This window comes from Odontesthes bonariensis, chromosome 9 (assembly GCF_027942865.1).
Source record: "Odontesthes bonariensis isolate fOdoBon6 chromosome 9, fOdoBon6.hap1, whole genome shotgun sequence".
In the NCBI taxonomy this organism is placed as follows: domain Eukaryota; kingdom Metazoa; phylum Chordata; class Actinopteri; order Atheriniformes; family Atherinopsidae; genus Odontesthes; species Odontesthes bonariensis.
The window spans coordinates 10,351,838-10,378,228 of NC_134514.1; the positions used below are offsets into that span (position 1 = coordinate 10,351,838).

The 26,391-nt window shown below is 38.1% G+C and overlaps 2 protein-coding genes and 1 non-coding gene across 5 annotated transcripts; 2 read left to right on the top strand and 1 right to left on the bottom strand.

Annotated features, from left to right (window-relative positions):
• Positions 1-73, bottom strand: trnak-uuu (transfer RNA lysine (anticodon UUU)). Its single transcript has one exon. It is a non-coding gene; the product is annotated as a tRNA-Lys (tRNA).
• A 10,620-nt stretch (positions 74-10,693) lies between these two features.
• Positions 10,694-17,675, top strand: LOC142388140 (arfaptin-2-like). 3 transcript variants are annotated; one of them, XM_075473072.1, is made up of 10 exons: positions 10,694-11,064; positions 11,173-11,281; positions 12,118-12,226; positions 12,578-12,640; positions 13,179-13,265; positions 13,384-13,484; positions 14,205-14,426; positions 14,500-14,657; positions 14,766-14,940; positions 15,927-17,675. In XM_075473072.1, exons 2-10 carry the CDS (start codon positions 11,183-11,185, stop codon positions 16,080-16,082), a joined length of 1,170 nt encoding a protein of 389 aa, XP_075329187.1. In that variant the 5' UTR covers positions 10,694-11,064; positions 11,173-11,182; the 3' UTR covers positions 16,083-17,675. The 3 variants fall into 3 exon arrangements, with proteins under 3 accessions (XP_075329187.1, XP_075329188.1, XP_075329189.1); XM_075473073.1 differs by lacking the exon at positions 12,578-12,640 and having other exon boundaries at positions 10,696-11,064; XM_075473074.1 differs by lacking the exons at positions 12,578-12,640; positions 13,179-13,265 and having other exon boundaries at positions 10,697-11,064.
• Positions 17,676-18,787: 1,112 nt separating this feature from the next.
• Positions 18,788-26,271, top strand: LOC142389020 (uncharacterized). The gene is made up of 12 exons (XM_075474572.1): positions 18,788-19,051; positions 19,531-20,092; positions 20,995-21,056; positions 21,687-21,789; positions 21,914-21,999; positions 22,096-22,196; positions 22,297-22,367; positions 22,457-22,564; positions 22,669-22,739; positions 23,270-23,387; positions 23,484-23,648; positions 23,730-26,271. Exons 2-12 carry the CDS (start codon positions 19,712-19,714, stop codon positions 25,002-25,004), a joined length of 2,541 nt encoding a protein of 846 aa, XP_075330687.1. The 5' UTR covers positions 18,788-19,051; positions 19,531-19,711; the 3' UTR covers positions 25,005-26,271.
• Positions 26,272-26,391: the final 120 nt, after the last annotated feature.

Below are 26,391 nucleotides of genomic sequence, written 5' to 3' on the forward strand. Positions count from 1 at the left end.
CACCTGAACAGGGACTTGAACCCTGGACCCTCAGATTAAAAGTCTGATGCTCTACCGACTGAGCTATCCAGGCTCTTTTCAATAATTCTCATTGAACTGAAAAAAAAAAACAGTTGTCACAAACTTTTCAGCTACTTTTAGCAAGGCTTTAGCCTACATTATAACATGCTTTTATTACATTTTAGCAAAACTGTAGCCAGACCAGCAAAAATAAATGAATTTGTATAGTTTGGTAGAAAGCTCTGTAATGAGCAAATTAAGCCAGCCATATGCACTTGTTCAAACTAGTTTGAACCACTAACTTGGCCAACATATAACACTGTCATTAATGTTTCACATATGGCTATGTTTATGAAATATTGGCCATTGGCACCTTACTTATCAGTCTACATCAGACTCAGATGACACAAATATTTAGTTTTTTGACAACAGTAACAAGAGGTATGTTTGGAGAGGTAGGCATTCAGAAGCAAGAACACTCTACCAGATGTTATGGTGGTAGCATCATGTAAAGGGTCTGTTGCTGTCAGTGGTACTGGTAGACCACACAGAGCTGACAAAATAAGCTCTGATGAGTCAGTAGTTGATGTTCCAATAGGACATTGACCATAAAGACATATCAGAGCTGGGTGGCGAATGGATAAAGCAGGCAAACGTTAAGCTTTTGGAATAACCTCTCCGAAGTCCTGACCTCAACCTTTCAGGGAACTAACTAATCTAAATTAACACTACCAGTTCTTCCAAGAAAAGAAATATACCTCAATTTTGCCAGATGTTCAGGCTCTGGTCAAGGGCCTCTTGCTATTGGACTCTCAGCAATACATCACAGATTTTTGCTACTCTATGTTGATTATTCAACAATAAAATAACCAAATTCTTCATTTACTGTTTTTCTTTTCTTTCACTGTTAAAGACCATATGAACAATCACGCTGGCCCAGAAAATAAATCTTCAAGGCCAATTTGCCATGAAATTTACATCAATGATGAGAGAATTTCAACTTGGAAACTGTGGTCGTGCATTGTGCTTACCATGTCTTACTAACATTATCATTTTTTCAGAAAGAGTGGTAATAGATTTCTTTGGTTTGGTATCTTTATGGGAATCTGTCTGAACAAACAAATTCCAGCTCCTCTCTTCAAATCAGCTTGATCAGCACATTTCTTCAATAAGAGCAGTTTCAAAGAAGAATGTTCAATGGTAACTTTCTCCACACAATGGTGAGCCAACCTGAATCTCCTGCAGAGATTGGATCCGATAAAAACCAACACTTAAATCCAACTGTTGTAAATGAAGAACTCAACATTCAGCACTTAATTTAAACAGTCTTTGATACCTTATCAAAGACTTATCAGTCTACATACACTCATTTGGCTTTGTAAGTTGCGATCACTGCGGTGGCGTCTTGTTATAATATGTGCGTGTTACAAAGCAGGTTGTTCCAGGAAAAATGCCATTTTGGGGAGCACCTTCACAGCTTGGTGCTCCAGTAGTAGTGGCAATCTTCCACTTTAGTAAAAAAAAATTTTAGTAAAAATGATTTTACTTCAGGGCCATCATTGCCAAATGAGATGGATGAGCTTGGAGCCGTGACAAGGACACAGTAGAGTTATGAGAGATGTAGTACCATGTGTTTCACAAAGATCTGCTCTGTAGATATGAACCCATTTGCTCAATGTTGTGTATGGCAAGTTTACCTGTGTTATCTGCCAAAGCTGTGATGCCATCTGCTCAGCTGTTGCCAGCCTACAAACACAACATCCAAATGCATTTAAGGTGATCTCTGTAGATTTAAAGTCTTCTCTCTGTGCTATGGCGTTCAACTTTTAAACAGCATGTCAACTTATTTTTTATTTTTTATTTTTATGACATGACGAAACACTTTACAATTTGTGTCATTTCCACACCTGAGTCTGCACCGGATCCTGTAATTATCCCAATACTGATTAGGTTGTGTCCCTTACTGTGTAGGCAGTTAGTTTATTAATACTGGAATCAGTGCTCCACTGTTGCAATACAGTATCCAACAATGAACAGCCAACTAACATCAGTTTCAGAGGTTACTTTTAATATTTCGTATCATGCAGTGCATGTGGGGTTACCAACACCTTGAAGCAGAGGTCAGTTTAGATTATCATGTCTATTTAGCGAGACTAAAAAAGTCTTGGATACTGTTCCAACCAAGATCCATATGTTGCAAAATGCAGATCCAAAAGATATTTGAGCAAAATAATTTAATTTTAAAGTAATATTCTGTTTATTCAAAACTGACAAAAAAAACAAGCTTTGCTGATTACATATCTTAATATTCATGAAATGAGCCAAGCTGTTTAGTTGGTGAAAGGGTGTCTGCCTTAACCATGCAAAAACTAGCCTGCACAGTCAGCTTCTTTCCATCATGAAAGAGGTTGTTTTATATTCTCAGTCATTTTTAAATTGGTGTTAGTCTCCTATATTATGGCATGGGAGAGCAATGACTGAGGAAACACCACCATCACATGTACGGTTTAGCACTGACACACGTGGGGTAGGGAGGGGATCAAATGAAAAAAATCCAGATTTATCAATCTGATTTGGTTTACTAGTGAGTAAAAACTACTGTAGAAGTACATCTGAAATTCAGATTATGGTTTTACTGGGTATGGAAAGCGAATGAGAATTTTTATATCTGCATGCACCCCATGTTGCTTTAAAAGATGGGCCAGCTAAAAAAATGAATGTGAAAAGGAAAAGCTAAAGCAGTCTGCATGTAACGTGCAGTGCACACTCAGATTCAGGATGTGAAGTGTATAGAACTAAGGTTGAACTTCCCTAAAGTTGTTAAAGGCCTCAGTGATTCCACGTGTTGGGGCTCTGATTTGCAAATGTGGTTTAAGACTTCAAAGTGTATGGTTTAGTATTCAGAGATTAGAGGGTGAATCATGATTCTCCCCTTAAAGTTGATGAAGAATCAAATGTATAAAGGCATTCATTCCCTTGGCAAGATTTTACCCAATCAAATTTCTTAATACCAGTTAGCAGTCAACTGAACTCATTATGACATCCTGTCCCCAGATCTTCAGAAACTTTTAACTGAAACTGAATAAACTTCTCTATTCCTAATGCTTCCCTAGAGATGATTTAAACCAACCATAACTGTTCAATATGCACTGTCACTCACATCAAACAGCTGTTCTCAAGAATGTCTCTGAAATGTTCATAAAAATACCTTAATGGTGAATCACTCAGGAGCATCAGAAGATCCCAACTGACAGTTCAAATAGTACTTCATTTCAAAGCCAACACCCATTTGTCTTCTTTTTGAAATTGTGTCATCTATCAGATCTTCCCATATGCTTACGCTTTGTTTTCACCCGTATATTGTTTTCACTTGCGCTATGACTTTGGCCTTTAAACACTGCTGTACTAACAAAATAAGCAACGATCACATTTAAATGGGAAAAATTATCATATGAATATAAAGTGCAGAGCATAGTTATAAGGAACTTTCACATACAGTCCTAGTATTGCTAACTATGCTGTATCTTTCAGATGAAAGTATAAAATAAGACTCTATACAAGCTCTATACAACGCATGGTATTTTTTTTCTCTCTTGGGAGGAGGTGTTGTTTTGAAAAGTCTCCTCTGCATTAGAGTTACCCTAAAAGTATCATTTCAAACAGATTCACATAGCATTTTGATTGCTGAAGACATTCAGCCGAATGCACTCTTACTCATAAAAAGATCTGGAAAAAAGATATGATATGGATATGACCATATGGTTTAGATATGGTCTGAGTCTAAATCCGCCTTTGAATCATTAACCAATAGAGAGGCATGTCTATAAAACAATTTGTACAACCGTGAATGAGAAAGTTTTTTTCTAGGGCCTCAGGAGTCTGAGCCTGTGATGACAGACCGTAACAGAGATCTCAGCCAGCACGTGTTTCTTAGTTCTTAGCTGCTTCATCATATCTCACCTGCTGCTTTGATTTTGAGAGTAAGGCTCCAGCAGGAGTTATCCATTTACTGTATAGTAGAGAAATTAAGTCATTAAAACAGAAGCCAGCTATACAGTAGTGCAAACTAATTCTATAAAGTGTGGCTCTTTTTCTAACAATTGATGAAGGATTTTTCGACGTGAAATACAGAAACATTTTTCAACAGCTATCTGTTTGGAGAGCAAAAACACACTAAATGATTAAACTATTACTATTTCTAAAAACCTGAATCTATTGAAGATATAGATACTTCTTGCAGGATTTACTTTATTTATTTATTCTTGCAGTTTTTATTTGATTGGTGTTAGTTCACAAAGCCTTTATATTTGCGGAAAAGATGTTTCTGGTGAAACAAAAGAAAAATTACGCAAAAAAACTTTCATACGGCAGACATTTTGGCTTGCTGTAGAAGGAAAAGTAGAGAGAGTTACATTCCATTTAAGTGACATAGCTGAAGGATCTTTCTCACTGTCACGGCTTACTGGGACATTTAATGGAACAGAACCATTTGATACAAAATTTGCCTCACTAATGCTTTTTTTTTTCACCTTCATTTCTGGGTGCTCTGGAATTTATTGGATGATATAAATCTATTGTATGCTTGACAGTGATCTGAAAATAGTACACTTCAACTAGCCAACTAATTCAATTAAATTTATTAATGCAGCGTATTTTGGCGTCTCCAGTATGTTACATCAATAAAAGCAGATGTGTTAGTGTTTTTAGACTAAAAACGAGGCAATACAATGCTCCTTTTCTTTCAAGCTGACACAATTTTCTGAGATGTTAATGAAATGTTTATGTTTTACTTTGATGAGAATAGCACAAAGAGACACTGTAGCAGCTCCTTTTTCATCCCTTAATTTACAACTCTATTCAATCTGATCATTTATGATGGTGAAGTGACTCACTGGACTCTACTCCGACCCTTGGGGTCTGCCTCTTTTGAGACCTGCAGTACTCAATAACCCTTGGGGCACCATATGAGAGCATCTACTATATACAAATAGAGTTTTGAACATATAATTGTAAAGGCAGTTACCAGTGCTGTACTGGTGGTGTATTCAGTGACAAATGTAAATTGGGTATTTCAACTGGCAAAATGTTAAAGAAGTCCAATTTCCTTGACATTTCAAAAAGTACTGGTAGAAAATGATTAGCTCTAGATTATTTTTTTTAATGAAGTGAAATATGTTTCTAATAATGACATTTTATGTTTGATGTTTCATCTTTCTATGCCCAAGGTTCTCCCCACTTCACGTTTTCCCCTGAAAATCTGAATAGCTCACTAAGTGACATGTTTTCTGTTTTAGGGGGCCCAAAACAAAATTACATGGTTATATCTTTTTGAGTTTTAGAGTTGGTTGTAAGTTCAGACATCCAAATACATGCTCTCAAGCAAAGAAAAGAAGGGTTTTTCCATAATATGTCCCCCTGAAACAGGAGTCACTGTTTAATTGGAAAACTTCTGCCGTGTTGCAGATTCTCGCTAAATATCAGTCCTACCCTAAAAGAAAAATGAGATTCCTTCACAGTTGCAGAACAGTAATTCCTTCATCTAACGGAGGCATTGTGAAAGTGCATTAATCCAAATGCAGCCAAATCCCTCGTTGTATCCAATGTGAAAACGTCTGATTTTTGCACATATTCAATCAGAACTATGATTGTTCACTGACCTCTCTCAAGCATGAAGCTTTCATTTCAGTGCTCAATGTCCTCATCTCTTCGCGTTAACATAGAACATCCCTGAGAACAGCTTGTAAATGTATTCACTGATTTACGTAAAGGGAATCTGGATTCATAGCATTTAACTTAGATATTCCAATGGACAAACCTAATTTCAGTCTGTACTTCAATAATTGATTTTGTCAGTCCATGTTCTTAAGAGCATTGATGCATACATTACCATTTGTCACCAAGTGAACGATACTTTCATGTGATCACAGAGAAACAATTAATTTCAAGCTGCATAAATACATGATACATATGTGAGTGGAGATGAGGAAGAATATAGCTTTCCTGCTGTAGAATAGGGCCCACATCATGGGATATTTTTATCCTGTGTTCCTGTGGTGCTACCTAAATCACCCTACATTAACAGTAACATCTTATTTGAAAAAGAAAATAACTGTATGGCCACTTTACCTGTTTCATTAAAATAGGTTCCTCTACAAAGTTGCCTTGAGCGAGTGAGTTATGTCTATATAAGTATTTTTAAACAGTATGTGCACTGATATTAAAGTGGAATCTTAAATCTCTTCCCAGGGTTCCTGATTCACTGTTGGTGGAAAAAAAGCAGACAACAGGAATGAATGCCACTGAAAAATTTGAAGCCCGCATCAGAAAATTGCTTGAGAAAGTAGGTAAACAACAAACTAAACATGGCTTTTCGTGCATATCCTGACCACAGCTTCTGTGCTCCAAGTCGAGGTAGCGTTCATGAAAACAAATAACAGCTACTTTAACACTTCACTGAAAATGCCAACAATCTCTTGCGGGATTTACGATTCTTAAATTGCCCCCTCAGTTTATTTGCGGCCGCTGACTGGTTGTCCCTCTGATTATGCAGGTGAAGTTAATTGGAAACATCAGAGCAACAGCAAAAGCCTGTATTTCATGGGTGCCGCTGTTCTCACGCCATGTATTCAGGCTCATTGTGCTCATGGCCACAGTGGTGGCTCAGAAAGGAGAGAAAATCCGTCTTGAAATTAAAATGAAAAGTGCTCCAGTTGTCACACTAAATGATTTGGTGCCATTTGTGTTTGTTGTTAATTTGGTGTTTTAAGATATTACTTTCCACCGTTGTTTGGGACTTAGCTAAAATAAATAATATTCAAAGATGTGCTCTTGACAGCTCTGTGTTTATTCTTAAATTAACACCTTCAAAAAGAGTAGAATCACAGAAAATGGGACAAAGAGTCTCTGTGTCAGAGGTAATTCATGCGAAAACCTTGTCAGTCAAAGTAATTTCTTGCCATTAGAAAGCGGATATATGCTTCTGAACCACACATTATTTCACATACACCTGTGCTATCTTTGTAATGCTTCTCCTGACGTAAACTTATTATAATGACGCATAACTTAGAAATGTTTATTGTTGTTGATATTGTGTTGTCTTTTTATACATTCTGATACTCACAATATCCAAAGATGAATCATGATTAATTACTGCCTTCTATTAATTGAACCACCAGTTGGACAAAGAGACAGTTTGCAATGGCACTTTAAAGACACCTTTAAAAAAAATACTTCCATATGTTCTCATGTAAAAATTGAGCAATGTTTGTAATTCCATTGGAGTGCTGATGCAGGCAGCTGTGCTTTGTATTGTTTTTCTCAATCTCACTATTTCATTCCAGACTCTTGTTTTCTGCTGCAGAGCACAGGGGACTGTGTGAGGATGAAGTTCCCTCCCAACATCTGGAAGCATGCTTAATGATCATTAAAATACAAGATGAACTATTCTCTAAAATGACAGGGGGAGGGGTACATTTAGGTCTCACGCTCCCCACACAGGCTTACAATGCCTTTGTGACAAGTGGCGCAGTCTCAATGGAGACCTCGCCTGAGATGTTTAAAATTTAATTTGGCCTTGTTCTAAATTTATAGGCGACACTAAATTTACATTCTCCTGCGTGAGAATTGGTGTCATGACGTTTCTATTCAAGGCTCAGGGCAAAGAAAGTCTGAGAAGTAGCATACATCCCCAACCACTGCCTTGTTAGTATAAAAAAAGCAAACTGTCACGAAGCAACATCTGGGATGTTTATCACATTAACATGCTGAATCGTGAGAGAACTTGTGATTAAACTCTGCTTTAATGAATCTTAATTGCAACTTACCCAACTTGCAATCTTGTGCAATGCAAGTATATAACTGCTGCACATAATTTCCCTTATTTCCTCACCAAAAACCAAAACAACTGGTTTCAACATTCAAGTCCCGACAACAGAAGGCCGTTTGTGGCCCATGAATAATGTGGAGGTCAAAGGTACCTGCACTAAAGAATGTTGAGTCAGTCACTCTCCTCAAATGGTAAGTCAAAACATACTCTTTCAATTATTCCCTTACCAGCTGTAAAAAAAAAGTTGGCAAACAACAAAAACATTTAGCTTTGTGACAGTTCTTGAACTTCTATGATTTTCATTCTCGCCTCCTGTGGTAACACATAATTCACTGGCAATGAATTAGACCATGAAACATATATCAACTTGCATTAAAGAGACAAATACTTTCTTTTGTCACATGTGGTTTTTGCCCGATTAGAAGAGATTTACACATTTGTGAGGGCCTTCTCTTGAATAAAAGGTTCTAAGACATTTGAATTTATGAAAAGTACTGATGATGGACATTCATACACTTCAACATAAACCAGATCAGCCATAGAGGCTAATTATCAAGTAAGATTGGGTTAAGGTTTTTTATTTGTAATTTACAATCAATATTATTAAAGGAACTCTTTATTCAGGTTTAATATATGTTCACATAACTCTTTTTTTTTTGTTCAAATACTACTCTATCTCAACTGTATGTATGTGAAGCAGCAGAATGGATGAATTCAGGCATGTTTCCTTTATCGTCTGTTCAACTTTAACCATGCAGAAATGTCATGTTAGCCAAAGCACACTTTGACTGGAGGAGTTTATATCACTTTTTCCCGTGTTTTGCCCCCAAGCTTAGATCATTACCACACTAATGCAAACTGAAATTGATTGACAGTCTCTCTCTCTTTTTTAAGTTTGCTATAGCTTTGCTTAGTACTTATTTATGGCACACATAAGAATGGTGGCATCATGCCCACTTTCAGGACCATTTATAGGGCAGGTCGACTAAATGTAGGCCTTATGTGACCATATTCCATAGTGTTTTTGCAATGTAATAGAACTATTTCTCTTACTATTGAGGAGGAGGGGTTGGAGACAGGGGTATACATTAGTAATAAGTAAGTGGCAATCACATGAATGAATGACCCAAAGTTTCCGAGAATAACAGTGCACTATAGCAAGATGATCAATGAAATGCCCTCACCTGTAAATGGATTTTATGTGGTACATGCTCTACATTTCTGATGTGGTATACAGTACTAGTCCAGTACAGAGCACAATGTTAAGAAAACGTAGAAGTGTCAAAAACAGAACACACATCATACCAGTGAGTTAACCTTCACCATGTTCATTGTTGATTAGGGTGGAAATAAAAATAAACCAGGTTCATCTTTAGCCATGTCCATGGCCATGATCTTGCAAATATAGTTGTCAAAATTCAGTTTGTATCAAACCCTTAAAAATGAAGTTTTCCAAACAAGAGTGTTTAGATGTTTGGAAAATGTGTGACTTTTGGGTAATCAACACATCAATTAGAAGTAACCATTACACATTATATTTGTGTGATTGTGTGTGAGGGATTGCTCTCTGTTTAGAGCTTGAGTAATTACAGAATAAGGTTACAATTTAGAGAACACAAGCAATTTCCTTTCATCCCTGACTGAAACAAATGGGGCAAAAAAATGGAAGTGGGGTCAGTTTACTAAGATGAGATCTATCTTCAGGCCCTTCACAACTGAAAACGAATGACTGTATTTGGACATCATAATTTCAGAATATAATGTAATCAGTGCAACCGTTAAAATGCAGCCATCATTCTAATGCTTCATGCAATATGGTCCAGTGTCATAATGGATTTTTTTTTCTAAACTAATGATTTCTCGCCACCAATAACAAATGAAACTAACAGATATGAACATCAGATCTTGGCTACTCAAACACTGAAGCCAAAATCAAGATCTGATTGAAAGATATTTTACAAATTCTTATTTCACTTATTTTTTGCAGTTGTTTTTATGTGATAAAAGATCATAACTTTGAATAGCTTTGTTCATAGCTGTGTGCATGAATCGAGAAAAGGAAAACAAGTAACTGTGTGAATGTGTTGAAAATCCACTGTTCACTAGCAGTTGAGTAATCCAAGACACCACCACACAGAGGTGGCATCAGATATCAGTGATGTCCATCCACCCATTCCTTCCACTTTCAATACCCACTTAACCTAGTTGAGGGGCTGGAGTCTATCCCAGCTGCCATTGGGCCAGTGGCACAGTACCCACTGAACTGGTTCATGGAACCAGTCCATCACGGGGCCACACAGAGACAAATCACCATGCTCACTGACACTCACTCCTGCTGGGGTCAATATAGGAATCAGTTAACCTAAACTAACATGCATGTTTTTGGACAGTGGGAGGAAGCTGCACCCAGACAGAGCCTGCATGTGCAAGGGGAGAACATGCAAACTCTTCATAGAAAGACTCCAGCCAGGATTCGAACTAGGAACTGAGCTTTGGCTCACACTCAACTTTTCCTCATTACAGTATTCCTTTTACTCTAATTGCTTTTAGGCTGCAGCCATTTGAAATATTGACCTCGAAATGTAAGATTTTCTTCGAAAGTCAATACTAACAAAGAGTTAGGCCCCTAAAGAAAGTGACTCATCAGACATAATAATTCATGAACTGCGGGGGACATCTTCAGGTGGCTGACAGTACTGCATGGGATAAAGCTACGTCAGCACTGCACTACGTGGAAGGTGGTGCGGGGGAGGAAGCCTCACGATGACGCTATGCTAAAGGTATTACACTTCAGAGTAAGAGCGCCCATTTACTGTATGGCCTCCAGCTTCTCCTTTGCAACACATAGCGTACTTTACAACACAAAGTTCGTGTTTTACTCAAAAATGCTTTGCTTTTAAATTCCAACTCTGGAGTGTAGATATAGATGAATACCAAGCAAACTTTTATTTCGAAGTTGTACAATCAACGGGCGAGATGCAGGGATTTTCTGTCCGAATTAAATACCAGCAGGCAGACAATCATGTGAACGCTTTATACATAATCATGTACTTGCATGGAATAGTAAGTTGAAGACAATGGTTGCTCCCCGCTGAATTGATTTTACAAATCAAGTTTTCTGCCTGTGCAGTTTGTCTGTGGAGCGACTGGACTTGGCTCTGACAGAGTGGTGAGGATTGGAAGCTAGCAGCAACCAGCCACATCAGCACCGCTGCTATTAGTCAGCCACGTTAGCATCAGTAAGCAAGCTGCTGTTTTCTTTTCATGTGGATTGAAAAGCTGCATGATTAAGATTTTCGCCAGAGTACAAACGTTTTTACCATCTTGCTGCCATCCCTGTTTTGCAGAGATTTCATTATGGCAGACAGTATCATGAGCAAGGCTGCTACCATGGAGATCCCCATTAACAGCAATGGAGACACAGGGACTCTCACAGAGGATGACAGCCTGGAGCAGGTCAGTCACGCTTTCTTTCACCTCACTGACAGTGTCGTTACGGTAGACACATGATACCATTTTGTGCTCAGTTTTGGATATTCTTCAATATTCTTCCACTTCACCTGGATAAATATGCTGGGCTAAAGCTGCAGAGGCCAAATGTTACCTAACCTTGCACAGGCCTGCAGCAATATTACCTTTATCATCACCTTTATGGATGAGGACATGGAGAATGACTGATTGTGACATCAATTGTAAAAGGTTGATTTTGCTCTTTTCTCTTACGCCATGGAAGCAGTCAGTGATATTAACAATGCTATTGCCAATATGTCTAATTGTGGTGCACCCCAACAAGGTTCAGAAATCTTATATAACCTAATATGACAGGGATATGTCTCAGAATTAACACTGAATAATTCTCCTGTAAATGAATAATACATTTGTTCTTAGTGAAGGCAAGTCCTTAATGAGTCATCTGTGTGCAGGTCAACTGTAATTATTATGTGACAGATTACAAAAATATGGTGAAAGCTGCACGGTGTCTTTACATTTCTACCAAAAATTCTTATTAATTGGAATAATCTTCTTTTTTTTTTTTCAGTTGGACAAATGGTTTCAAATTGTGCAATTCAAATAATGGTAATAATAAAAACAATATTAGGTTAAGTATGTTTATGCTGATACTTAAAAAGGAAAAATGTATCAGATTCTTTATGAAGGGTACCGAGTATACTTCAGGCACTCTCCACTGTTCAGGTAAAAGATTAAAAATGTGACCATATTACCTGGTTTTTAAGACATTTTTCAGCTCAGTATTTTATTTATTTCACTCATTTTTTTCACAAATCCATCAGGATCTGCAGCAGGTGATGGTGTCTGGACCCAATCTGAATGAAACCAGCATTGTCTCAGGAGGTTATGGGGGACCTGCAGGGGGCATCATTCCTACTAGCACCATCAAAGGTACTGCCATCCTTTACAGGTCTTACTGTGTTTGTGAGAGTTGCTTTTTCAAATGAATATCTGGATCCATCTGTTCCCTACAGTCATTCTGCTGACTGATATGTCTTTAAGCAGCATACTGCTCACTCTCTGTTTTCACTCTCTGTCAATTGTCAGATGTAGGCTTCCACGAGCTGTGCCAGAGATCTGTCAGTGTTGTTGCAATCCTTTAGTAATTGATAGAGGTCAATACTTAAAGCATCTTTAAGATACCACAGCAAAGCAAGAACCGCTCCTTGTACTTTAATGTGTCACTGGGGAGCTGCTGACCTCCAGGCTGCTGGTTTATATTACAAACATCATATTCCTTAGGGCCTGCAGTTCGCTTCAACCCTGAGTATCTGGACAGAAGACGAGCCCCTGCATCAGGACCAGGTGGCTGTGTAATCTGATGATTTTGTTTGCCCTTCCTACATAAGGCTTTGGTATTGCTTGACTAGGAGTTGTATGCAGTCCTGCCTGTACCTACTCAACTCACAACTTCAGCAACAAAGGAATGTCTTGGCATTTTAAAACTAAGGGATGCACTAACGTGATATTACAGGGCTGCTACTTGAAATGCGTTGCGGTGTCCTTTAAGAATGTCCTCTTCTGTGCTGTAATATGCGCTGTACGACAGTTCTGTCATTACTTGGTGCTTACTTTTGATCCATTGATGTCCATTTTCATCTGTTTTTGCATCTTTTCATCCTGCATGAGAAACCTGCACTGTGGATTATTATCTTCAAAACCTTTTTAACCCCAGTTCCTTACATATTGTCTGTCTCGCACCCTAACATTGTCCTTTCAGTCTACATTCTGTGTCGGCCATTTACATAATTCACTGCCAAGCTCCTCTGCATATATTTTTGCTCACTCATTTTATATGCCATATTCCCATTCTCACTCTTCACCACAACCATGCTCATTTCAGACATTCGCATGAAATCCAGGGGTGTTAACTTGCCTAACAGTCAGTCTACAGCCAGTCGACTTGCCCATCACTCAGACCAGCACGCAGGTATAATCAAGCTCATCACCATGTCCATTCTGTCAACACCTCTTGTCATTATCAATGCAATAAACCCTTTGAGAGAATAATGATTCATTCTTAATTGTTTCAATATTTTTTCCTGTAGGATCTATGAACCATAACTCTGGTTCAACTGAAGAAGTTTCTCGTGGTGTGGCTGTGGAAAAATTGGACAGCGTAAAGAAATGGGGCATTAACACATACAAGGTATGGCAGAATGCATGTCGATGCTTTGTTTTAAATGGAAGATTTACCATGTATACTGCTTGTTTACTGCTACAACATACATTACGTGTGCTTCCTTAGATATGTTTCCGAAAAGTTGTCAAGCATGTTTGAAGCAAACCTTTTAAAATGCTAAACTAGGCTCCTTAATATCGTCAGAAGGTGGCGGTATAGGCTACATGCTTAATGGGTGTAATGAGCAGAGTCATGGTGGCCAACAGACAACAAACCTTGTGGCAGGAACTAAAACAAAACAAGTAGCATGGGACATTTACCAGAGAAAGAAATGAAGTGGTGAATTAAGGAATTTGTTCAGTGTGGGTATGTTTTGATTATGCTTTCATTAAGCAGTGTTGGCCATGTTGATGCTCTGGAGGCAGAAACAACTGATTGTTCATGTGATCAGTCATGTGAGTTATATGTTTGCAGTGTCAGCACTGATTTGTTGTGGGCAGTTTCATTTGTCCTAATAAGCATCAACGTTTTCTTTTTTCGATGCAAAAAAAACACCTCAAAGAGTTTTTAAAGAAGTTTTATAGAGTTTTACCATATACATCAAGCTTAGCTAATATGCACCCAAAAAAACATGGTGGTTAAAATGGAAAAATAAAAATAAACAATACTTGCATGTCACATTCTGGCTCTATTAGATTTGTTACACTTTGTACTGTGCTTAATGTAATCTCTCCATGTACTTTTCAGTGTACAAAGCAGATATTCTCAGAGAAGTTTGGCAGAGGCTCACGAACTGTAGACCTGGAACTTGAGGCTCAGATTGATGTGTTGAGAGACACTAAGAGCAAGTACGAAAACATCCTTAGACTGGCAACTGCGCTCATCACACATTTTCAAAACATGGTGCAGACGCAACAGGCTCTGGGAGACACATTCACCGATCTGAGCCAGAAGTCCCCAGAGTTGCAGGTATACTATTAGCAAAGATCTCATTGTGATTTGATTTGAAATTGGCATGTAAAACATGAATGTTTCTCTGCAGGATGAGTTTGGGTATAATGCAGAAACACAAAAGTTGCTGTGTAAGAACGGCGAAGCCCTGCTTGGGGCCATCGACTTCTTTGTGTCCAGTGTGAACACACTGGTTAATAAAACAATGGAGGACACTCTGTTGACCATTAAGCTGTATGAAAACGCAAGGTAACAAACCCTGACATCTTGTATAGAAGTTAAAGAATTTAAGCTTAAAGTCTTGAGGTTGATCATCTGGAAAATTGATAATTGTACTTGCGCTGTTGCGTCATGCAGGCTTGAGTTTGATGCCTACCGTTCTGATCTGGAGGAGATGAGCTTGGGTCCGAGGGATGCAGCTGCAATGGTTCGCATTGAGATGGCTCAACAAGACTACCAGGTCCACAGAGATAAATATGAAAGGCTTCGTAGTGATGTCACCATCAAGCTTAAATTCCTGGAAGAAAATAAGGTTTGTTTTCTTACAAATTACTGAGTTTTCTTTGAATTTTTTTTTATTTTTGTTGAACATATGTGGTGTTATGACCATGGCAACAGTTATCTACAATTTTCACTGTACGTGTTTACAGTGGCATGAAAATTCCTGATTATTATACTGTGTAAATGAGCTTATTTATGATATTTTTAGAAAATGCAAACGGTTGGAGATTTTTTCCTTTCCATCGTCGCTGCCTATCAGACACATGAACTTCCAATAAGATAGAAGCTTTGTTAGAAAAGAAACCCTTCTGCTGTCTTTCTTTTAGGGATCATTGAAGTAATAATGATGAAGTCGTATTCCTTTGAAACCCTGTTAACTCGTCACCATGTGATCACCCCATGATGACACAGTTGGATGTGGTTACACATACTGTACTGAGCAGCACAAATATGACAACACCCAAGCTCATGCATCATTGACGCTGGGTGTGGTCTGAGGTGGAAAAGGATTTAAGGCTTCAAGTTTGGCAGTAAATCAGTGCTTTTCAGTTTTTCAATGGACACTGTCACATGTTAATCAGTTTGAATCGGGAAATGAATCAAAACATGTTGTGAAATTCCGTTTGAATTTGATGGAACTTGTATTTTTTAATGTATTTAAATGTATTTTCATCTTTGTCATCATTCTGTTATTTTGGCTGAGCAAACTGAAGGAAGGAGGCAGACTTTATGCAGCATAAAGAGAGATAAAGCCTCAATTTTGCCAGTGTTTTACAAATGTTTCCATTTAAATAAAACCTAGTGAAGAAGGATATTCATTTGTGGGATATTCGCAGAATTTCTTTAAAAGCTTGCTTGATGTTTGAGACTACATATTAGTAGGGAGTCAATTCTCAGGAAAGTATTTTGAAGACCTCCTGAATGAATTGGTTGCTGTAGGCTGTGCTTTTCCATGAACACTTTAAATTGTATTTGCAATGAAAGGATTTCTCTCCCCCCTTTTTTTTCTCCCTCCAGGTGAAGGTGATGCACAAGCAGCTTCTTCTCTTCCATAATGCAATCTCAGCTTACTTTGCTGGCAACCAGCAGCAGTTGGAACAAACTCTAATACAGTTCAATGTAAAGTTAAAGCCCCCGGGATCAGACAAACCATCCTGGCTGGAGGAGCAGTAATGAGCACCCAGAGTTCGGCTGTGTGACTCTCTGATTCTCAGTGAAAAAAGGTGACATTGTGGTTAGATGGACAGCAATTAAATGCTTTAAGGAGTGTATTGTAGGATCCATAGCAGTCAGAGATATCTCTTTTGTAACGTTTTTCAGTATCATTTATTACATAGATGAGATAATAGTTTTTGTTAAATAGCAAATGATTTTTTCTTTTGTTATTCTTTATAGTTAGCACAATCGTTTACACACATATATCACTTATTTATGTACATCCTTGTGGTCTAGTGTGATCCCCTCTGGCAATTTTGCACATGCATTGTTGTTTTTTGTTTCTAATCGTGTCTAAAGATATATAATCGAGTGGATGAATTCCACAAATTGGATTAGCAAATACTCGTTTTTTTTTTTTAAAAACACATTCCTCAGCTTTTTAAAGATTTTAAGTCAAATATATCAGGATATGGCATAATTTACCAGATTAATCTACTTTGCTTCTTTTGTCACTTTGTAGAACACCGACCTGAATGGTGAATCTGAAGATGACATTTAAATAAAAATACAAATTTAGGTGATATAGCAATTTTCTCTAACCTAATATACATTTAGAACTTTGATCCTCTAAATGTTGGTACTCACAGATACAATATGTTGTTACAAATTTAGCACCATTAAAGTATCTGACTTTTTTTCTCAAACATTCACGTATGGAAATGGGCCTAAAAACAGATGTAACATTTATGTTTTGCAGTTATCAGCATCGATGCATATGTCGGATGTTTTAGTACTAAATGAAAAGATCTTTGCTATTATTAATAAATCAAAATCAAAATGTACATAGCTACTCTTTGTATAATTAATTATGTTACGGTAGAAGGTGCCAGTGTGCAATCATGAACATCCTTTGAGACTTATTCTTGAAATTTCAATGGCACATGCACGTTAGGTGACAGTACCAATGCCGCTTCCAAGACAGAATATAGGAGTACATTTGTCCTATTTTGAGTTATTCATTCACTTGTTTGTTATATAACATTGTATGTTACTGAGATTTCTCCAAGGTTGTGGTCAATTGATTGTGTATATCATGATCTGCATTTCCAATAAAGTGCTGGATGTTTTGTTTCACCTAACTGGTTGGTTGCCACAGGGTGAGTGGTGTTCACATATTATGTGCAGAAAACTTACAGTATGTGTATGTTGATACAAATATTTCTATAGCATCATTTCCAAGATTCATTATTTTCTATGACTTTTTTTACTTGAAATATCTTTCAACTCTATCAAGTTGCTGCAGCAGGTCACATTGAATCACTTTAATCACTGCATGCTGGTTTTCATGATTTTTGCAGCAGTTTTTTTTTAATTTTTTTTTATCACTGCTGGTAAAACTTCAGCAAAGTAAATCCACTAACAGTGCTGCATAATAAAGTTCAGCACGCAGTCTTGAGATAAGACCTTAACTGTTAAATCACACAGTTTAGTTTACTCAGTTACTTTGCCAGTGGTTACTAATTTCTGTGAAGGAATAACTTTTAACACTATAATAGAACAAAGTTGTGAATGTTACCTTTATAGACCTTGTATTGAAATAAAATGATTGTCTGAATACATCACATGCATTTACCTTATTTTAAGGTGTGTTTGATTAGGTTGAAGGCATATACATAATATCTGTGGCACAAAACCAAAGACTGATTGGTGTATTTTAGATACGCATGAAATTGCCTGTTCTAGGTTATAATATTTTTTACATATTCAGCGAAGTATGTTTTTCAGCTTCTGTGCTACACTCTATGACTACTCAGTTTGAGATGTGGCAACTACTAGCCTAAACATGCTGGAGATGCTGGATCTTTGTAAAGGTGGTAAAACTTATCAAAACCTGTATGTGACAAATTCAATGACAAATATTTTCCTTTTCCATCTTCTCTTCCAAATAACCTATTTGCATCACAGTAGATGATCGGAATGCTCTCGGATCTACTCCATCTTGTAAACTCATCTCTAATCTAATCTCTTGTTGAAACAGAATGTTATTTGCTGTGTCATGACTTTTTTTTTTGTACTGCTGCTACAGGCTCACTCCTCTTTTCTGTTTCATTCACTCCTCTTTGAATGTGTGTCTGCAGCTAAAAATGCTCGAACTCACCTTTCCCAGTTAAAATGTTTGTTTTTTTATTGAAAATTTCCAGTGGTCTTTAGTGACCTATAAACTGGGTTTTTAACACATCTATTCAAAAGGTATAGAACCTGAACATTTGAACACTAGAAACATAAACTGGGCTGTAAATGAATACCTAACTCCAACGCATACGTTTGATATTAACAGAAAGATAATATTACAATTATTGACACTAGTGAGAGATCCACTCATTGTCATACTGTACAGGGCTACTGCAGAAAAGAGGTAAGTAATATTTGAACTAATTTTCTGGGGTGTCTTTCAATGTTTCAACAAAGATAAATGATTTGTGCAAGTCACAGTATGCAGCATAGAGAAAGAAAAGAAAAGAAAAAAGAAAATGTGTGAAATCTAACTCACTTGCTACATTATGGCGTACTCTCTTAATTGTAGCCTATTATTTAGTTCAGTTGGCCTGGTGGTAAATGCATAGACATTGAAGAAATCAATAGCCCCTATCAGTCAGGACATTTATCCGCCTGTATTTCCAGTGGACAGCTGACACAACCGCTGACAGCTGGATAACAAACGCAGCGCGGCCACAGACTCCAGCCAGACCAAATAACGTCCGTATAAACGCCAGAGTTCCTCCCACTGGGAAGGTGTGCTCTACCATGGAAGTATGGGATTTACCTAGGCGTGTCGTGAAACACGCAAGTAATTTCGACACTCTTTGCTTGCGATATCCAGGTTGATGTAATTGCGTATGTTATAAGTTTCGACAAGAGGACCATAAGAGAAGAAACAAATGGAGGGAAACACGATCATAGAACCGCTACTGACCAATTAAAAAGTAAGGTGTTCGCCTGATCTATTTCTGAAAATAATGCTATTACAGAAAGAAAAACCTTGTTTTTATCGTTTGTAGATAAATGTGGATACGGTTGGCAATGTGTTGAGAGAAATACCAAGGATATTCAAGACGGGAATTAGACTTTTCTATTGGAAAAACTTGTAAAATAGTCTCTTAAAACCCTTGTCACGTGTTTCGGAGACATTCCTTATTATATCTACACAAGCAGCAACTTGTGAGTAATGCAGATAGATAACAGAGTGACCTTTGTATTGGGATTTTTTGATGGATTGCTTTTACTTAAAGACGTAATGTTTTTTATAGCTACCGGAAACTGTTTATGAGGATATAATGGCTCTCCTGAAAACAATTTACACACTGTTGAGAGGTGTTATCTATTTCTAAACATTGATGTGGTGGTAAACCTGGGCATGTACATAACAGTGTCTCTGCCCTTTCCCCTTTCCCCTTTCTTTCAGTTTGAATTAATTCTCCTAGCTGACAACATTTTGGACAAATCTCTTCGGGACCTACGGCTGCACCACCAAAGAAACAGCTTACATTTCACTGCTCTGTACAAGCTTGCATCCTGCCTGTATGTGAGAAAAGGATCATGAGTGATTTCCAAGTCTGCTGAGATCTTTTGTAGACTATTAAAAGATGCATGAAGGAGGCCCTCCCGTTCCACCACCTCCGCCGCCACCTCCACCTCCACCACCACCACCACCACCACCACCACCACCACCACCACCTCCACCTCCAGCCCCTGGACTTCCCTCATCCCACCATGAACCAGGCCTTATTGGTAAGGGAACCCGCCGGCGCTCCAGGATGCGCAATTTCAACTGGGAAACCCTTCCCAAACACAGTGTGATAGGAAAGCACAACATCTGGACAGCAGATAAGCCTGATGGAGAATATGAGCTGGACACCGATCACATGGAGGAATTATTTAGCCACAACCAGGGTCGGCAACATCACAACGCCCTGAACCGCTCAAGTGTGAGGGGCCTGCCGACTTCTACCACAGGAGGGGAAATGGTGAGTACAAGCAGACATCGTGTCACTCTTCCCCAGTGAAACTCTAACCCCAAGCATTTGTAGCAATAGATTGAAATGTTTGGTAGTCTTTGCAGACTGGTGTTGTGATATGGAGACATGTTCCTTTGACCTGGATTGATTTTTTTTTTCTCCAGGCATGCATTTGAGATAAACAGGAAACATCCTTTCAAAGCCTCCCTCTTCTTGAATGTACACCCACTATTGTAGCAAACTTTCAACTGGATATGGCTTTTCTTGGTTTAGCTCCTCAGTCTATACGACACAAGAGATTAACTTGGGGAAAAGGAATAGATTTTATAGACTGTTTCCAAGAGTTGATAGTAAAATGTAAATCATGCATATTCATATATTTCATTACCAAAACTGTAATTAAAAAATAACATCATGACTGTATTAGAAACATTTCATATTGATGTTGAATGACTGAAGTTAAGGGTGGAGTCTCACTATTCTTCATATTTGTTTGCCAAGGGAAGGCATAATTCTGTCCTCACAGAACAGTAGTCTGTATCGTAGCCCTCTTTTGCATTTATGCTATTGAATTTAGTGGACAGCATTTCTTTAAAAGACTGTCGATCAATCAAGTTTGTTAAACAAAACACGGTTGAAATATGTTCATAAACGTTTACTTTGACCTAAGAATGTACCTTCTTGATAAAGAGACACCAAGAGTGTTGCTGATACAATATGGTATCTTTGCCCAGACTGTTCAATACAATCAACTCAAAGAAACTTTAACCTTTGGAATCAACTCTCTCATTTGAAAAGCTAAGGCTACTTTTGATGCAAAAGGATACTTTTCAAACCAAAATGACATAGTGAAATAATTATCATATCATCTTACAAGCTGATTATAGTCAAGACTCTATTTCTATTCCCAGGTTTCTATCCTCAGCTCCAAGAGGAGCATGAACATCGGAATTTTCCTGAAGCAATTCAAGCGGTGAGTCAGTGGTAGTACTCTTGAAGTGTAATTGGCTTTGCACAACTATCTAACCATGCCAGTGCAAAACAACACTGGATCAGGCAGTTAGATTGGTCTCAAACATGCCCTGCATTACCCTCACAAACCTGTGAAAGCCGGCATGTCAAGACCGGTCTGATCTACAATGTTTCATACTGCCAGCAGGTGACCTCCCTGTGGTTTTCATCTCAGATGAGCAACGGAGAGTTATTGTTATTGCATTGTTCAAGGCTGTTCAATCAGGAACAGGAAGAATACCATTGTAAATCAAACTGACAGACATGTCACCAGCAGCTCAAACTTAGCACAGAGTATGTAAATGTTAACCTATCTCCTGCTGGTACCTACTGCTCCTAAAAAGAGCACATTTAAGTCACAAGATATTTAATCGTTTGTGTCTCTGTGTGGATTGAAAACACAAGCATTGTGAAGTAGTTTGAACAGGTAGAGGCTTGTACGTAGATGTCAGCAGCCCCAAGCATGTAAAACTATGGGATTAACAGACATACGGCTCAATAGAAGTTCCAACCCTACACAAAAGCAAAAAAAACATTGTGATTGGTGATGACTGCAGGACTGGATCTCTTCTCTCTCCACCTTCATTCGCAGGCCTGTAAAAGATATGATTGAGGACATTACATCGGGACGTGGTCTCAGGTTTGCTTCCGGAAAACTGCGAGAGTTGTGCCGGCTGCTGCCAGATGAAGGGGAGGTATTTAAGAAAGATTCTAATTTTTTTTCTTTGAATCATGCAAATATTACAGCATTATTCCTTTTAATTTACACAGACACAGTTTGGTTTTATGATTTGTGGGCTTTATTTTCCTTGAATGCAGGTGAAGCAGCTGGTTAGGTTTAAAGGCGACCCATCTGCTCTTCCTGAAGCAGATCTTTTTATGCTAATGCTTGTCAAGATTCATAGGTAAAGATTCTGAATGTAATTGCATTAATTGCATATTTTATTGTGAGCTTAATGTGGTTTACTGAGGTAAGAAGTGGTTTGCTTGGTGTTTATTAGTTATGAAGAGCGTCTGAGCTGCTTGGTGCTGAAAGAGGAATTTTTCCCACTCATGGACGAAATGAAACAATTTATTCAGACTCTGACAGATGCTGGAATGGGTACGTTTTGTTTTTTTTTACATTAACAATACATTTGACTTGTAACACTGGGTTGTTAAACCATTTAACTCTGTTGCTAACACCATGTGTCTTCTTTTAGAGTTGTTAGAGTGCGATAATCTTCATTCTGTCATTCGCTTGGTACTGAAGACTGGAAACTACATGAATGCTGTGAGTGTTTGACATGTGATGCTGGAGTATTGGATGGTTTTCCTTTGTATTTGTGCATCTTTGATCTCAAAGTATTTATTTGTTCAAAGGGTGGTTATGCAGGCAGTGCAATTGGCTTCCGAATGGCCTCCCTGCTGAAGTTAGTGGATACCAAAGCAAACAAACCTGGGATGAATCTTATGCACTACGTTGTGATGGCAAGTGGCCTTTAGTACTTTTATTTGATTGCAAATTTGATTCTGTTTTTCTAAATCTTAAGACGTATTTCTGTTTCTAACACAAAGTTATATGTTTCCCACAGCAAGCTCAGAAGGCAGATGTAGCGCTGCTTAAATTTCCAGAACAACTCAAATACATTGAAGCTGCAGCACGGTAAACAATCTTCTTTTTCTAACATTTGTGGTATAGTGAGGGATGCTCTGACTGTACAAAAGTAGTAATTTGGCCATTAGCGGATAGCTGATACAGATTTTCTTAAAACATTTATTTTCTCTATAATGTCAGGGAAATTGAGTATGCTTTGTAAGAATTAACTGAATGTTTTATTGTATTTCCACTCTTCATCACACTATCTTTGAATTTCATTCACCCATGTGTCATTAAACCTTTATAATAACCTGTAACATAAAAAGAGCCTTGCTCTAAAGAAGAAAATGTTCAGTGCTTATATGGCCCAATAAAGACTTTACTAAAAAAGATTAAATGTAGATATATCTTGCAAGTTTCAGGCCAAAGTCACTGCACCACAAGCAATACATATCATAATCGCAGTAAACAAGCCACACATCAGCAGATGCCAATGTTAGGTCCATACATTTATTCATTTCTAGTTTTAACCCAACTTATTTATGAACTAGCTTTAAATACACGTTAATATATGGTTTTTTTAAACATTCTTTTAGAATAAATAAAGGGGACATTGACGCAGAGTTTGAAAGACAATTGAAGAAAGTACAAGATGCCAAAGCAGACACATTAAAAGAAGAAGAGCTGATGGAACAAATGGATGAGTTTTTAAAGGTGAGAGGTGCTTTTACAAGTGGGGAATACTGTCCCGTTTGTGTGAAATTGAACGATGAATACATTTTGTGACGTCTTTGCATGGGCTCCCATCAGGAAGCTGAGGTTTGCTTGGAGGAAATGAAGTCTGATCTTGAAGAACTGCAGTCAGTAAGTGACTCTGTGGCTGAATACTTCTGCGAGGACTCCAAGAAGTTCAGGCTGGAGGAGTGTTGCTCCATCTTCAAATCTTTCTGTGAGAAGTTTATGCGGGCCATGCAGGTAAGTTTATGTGCTGACGTGTTTCTTACCTTGGCTGAAATAGTCCCTTCTTGATCCATTAACATGTACATTTTTATACAGGAAAACAAGGCCAGAGAGATGACAGAGATGAAACGGAGACATATAAACAGGTTACAGCCACAGAACGCAGCCAAGCGCAGGTCCACAGCTACCTGCTCCACCAGAGACAAGGAAATGGATGGTATTGCATTAGAGTGCATACTGCAGAACTACCTTACAGATGGCAGTTTGAGGAGGAAATCTGGGAGGCCCTCATCAACTCGTGGAAGTCCCACAAGCCCTATTAATGGGAGCCTATCAGAGATCAGTTCTCAAACAAACCTCCCCACTGGAAATCAGAAGCGCGGAGAAACATTCAGAGCCAAGGAGATGTGTAGAAAAGAATGGAATTCAGCCGCTGAACTCACAGGGAACTTTTCTCAAAAGAAACCTCCGTCATGTTCAGAGGACAACAATGCAAAACGTGGCACTACCCTTGAAGAAGAGATCAAAATTTCCAGAAAAGGGGACTCTGGAGTTTTACTACACCTAGCCAAAAGAACCACAAGTGTTACTTCCACAAACAGATCTTTTTCAGCCACAACTGATGATGATGAGGAAGATCTGCAAGACAATGATGCAGAGGAGGCCCAAAAGTTGCGTGAAACATCTAAAAAAGTTTTGAAATTTCAGAACAGCCGCAGTAGTGTTTCATCTGGGGATTACTCTCTGGAAAATCAGAAATCTCCTTCTGCAAGGACCACCTTGCGTCGTCAGCTCACCTTTGATGAGGAAACTCAAAGGTATCCAGGAGACCCCACCGATGAGGATTTGGTCCGATTTTTGCTCGATACCCAGACGTCCTCAATCCATAACCTTGGACGCCGACATACTTTACCTACCAAAGTTCCTAATACCAAGGAAAAGGAAGGTACTCCGCGGATTCGGCCGGCAGTTAGAAGTCCCAAACATGTGACACATGACAAAAGAGCACAGCCAGGAGAGGGAGCTGGACACAAGCCCTCTAAACCAGTGTTTGATTTTACTGACGCTTCTCAGAACTTCAAAAAATCAGATGGTCAAGACCTGAACACACCGTCAGCAGAAAAGAAGATTAAACCAAATGATTCTTCAGTTCATCTTTCAGATGGAATGTCTTTGGAGCAAAACCAAGGGGACAAATCAATGGAGAGCACAGACCCACAGAGGAATAATGAAAATATTCCCCCCAGGAGTGTGTGGTTTAAGACTGAGACCTCTCGATTGTTTTCCAGTTTTTTTAAACGTCTTGGAGATATGAGCAAACCGCAGAACAATAAGGAAACTCTTCACAAGGGTACAGATACTAGTGTGTAGTCTTGTTTAATATTGAATTAATTATTGAATAATTATGTATTAATTTAAAGCTTACATTACTAACCTGTTACTTTAATTAATAATTTATGATCATATAGCAGTGACATGCATCTGCTTGTTATATTGTGGTGACGATTTATTCATTTCTAATTTTGAAACAAGGAAAATGTATGAAAGAAAGTTCTGAGAAAGTGGTTGTTGAAGGTCACTTGTATGTTTTACCACTAGATGGCGAGATTTAACTGTAAGTTGAAAATGGAGATATTGTGAATTCTCAGGCAATTTCTATGTTGCTGATAATCACTGGAAAGATGGGCAGGCTCACTGTAAGGTATTTAGTCTTTGTTGTCTGTTCATAGGTAATTATCTGTTGATAATATGATAATGTCCTCACTAGTTGGAGAAATGACTAAATGCTTACAGTGTGTGTTCTGTGTCAGGTTAAAAAAGCACAACATTATAGAATGTACAGAGGAAGTGTTGAGGGTGTTGAGGTTGAAGACAAGAAAGATTTAAACATTGAAAAGTCAAAGTCTGTTTGTTATATCAGACACTAGTATTTGCTTGTACTGTACACTTCTATACAGTATTGCTAATTTTCATTGATATAAAAATGAATATATTTGCCTTCTGATTCTTCTAACTTTTCATCTCTAGTGGCTCCAGAAACACATCATAAATGCAGAAGCTTGTGGTTGCTTTTATACTCTTGCTGAATTCAGCCATTGTTTTGATCTAAAATGGGTCAGTGTGACAAAGGCTGCCTGTATCTGAACAGGGCTGAACCTTGGACAGTCCGTGGCAAAGTGAAAAGTGCTAATGCCAAACTGACTTGAGAGGAGACTTTCATGGTTTAAGGGCCAACACTGAGTGTCTGATTGTGGTGGAAAGTATGAACCTACAGTGCAGCCAAAAACAGCCCTGCAGCCTGTGCCAGTAAATTAAGGTATTCATACAGTTTGTTCTGCTATTAGCTTCCCTTAGCAATGCATATTGGAGCACTGGAATTATAATATGCCGGCCCACTTAAGTGCAACTATGAAGGCATAAAAAAATGAGTTTATGTTTGGGGTTGACAGTCTGATTGCTTTTAATGTTATAAAGTAAGTTGTATGGCTGTTCAAATTATAGTGATATGAAAAATGTCTCAAAATTGTTCACTGTAATGGTATAAATAAATAGTTGTAAATAAAAGATTTTTATAGTCTTTTGTTGTCCAAATTTAATTGAAGCCACGCTATTTTGTATTTGTATCTACAAAAAGATAAACTGATAATAAAATGTTGTTAAGCCATTAAAAAAATTCCCACCTGCTCCCCCTAGGATGAGTTTGTTTTGGAATATGTTATCTCAGTTTGAACACTGTGTCCTCTCACTAAATTTCAGA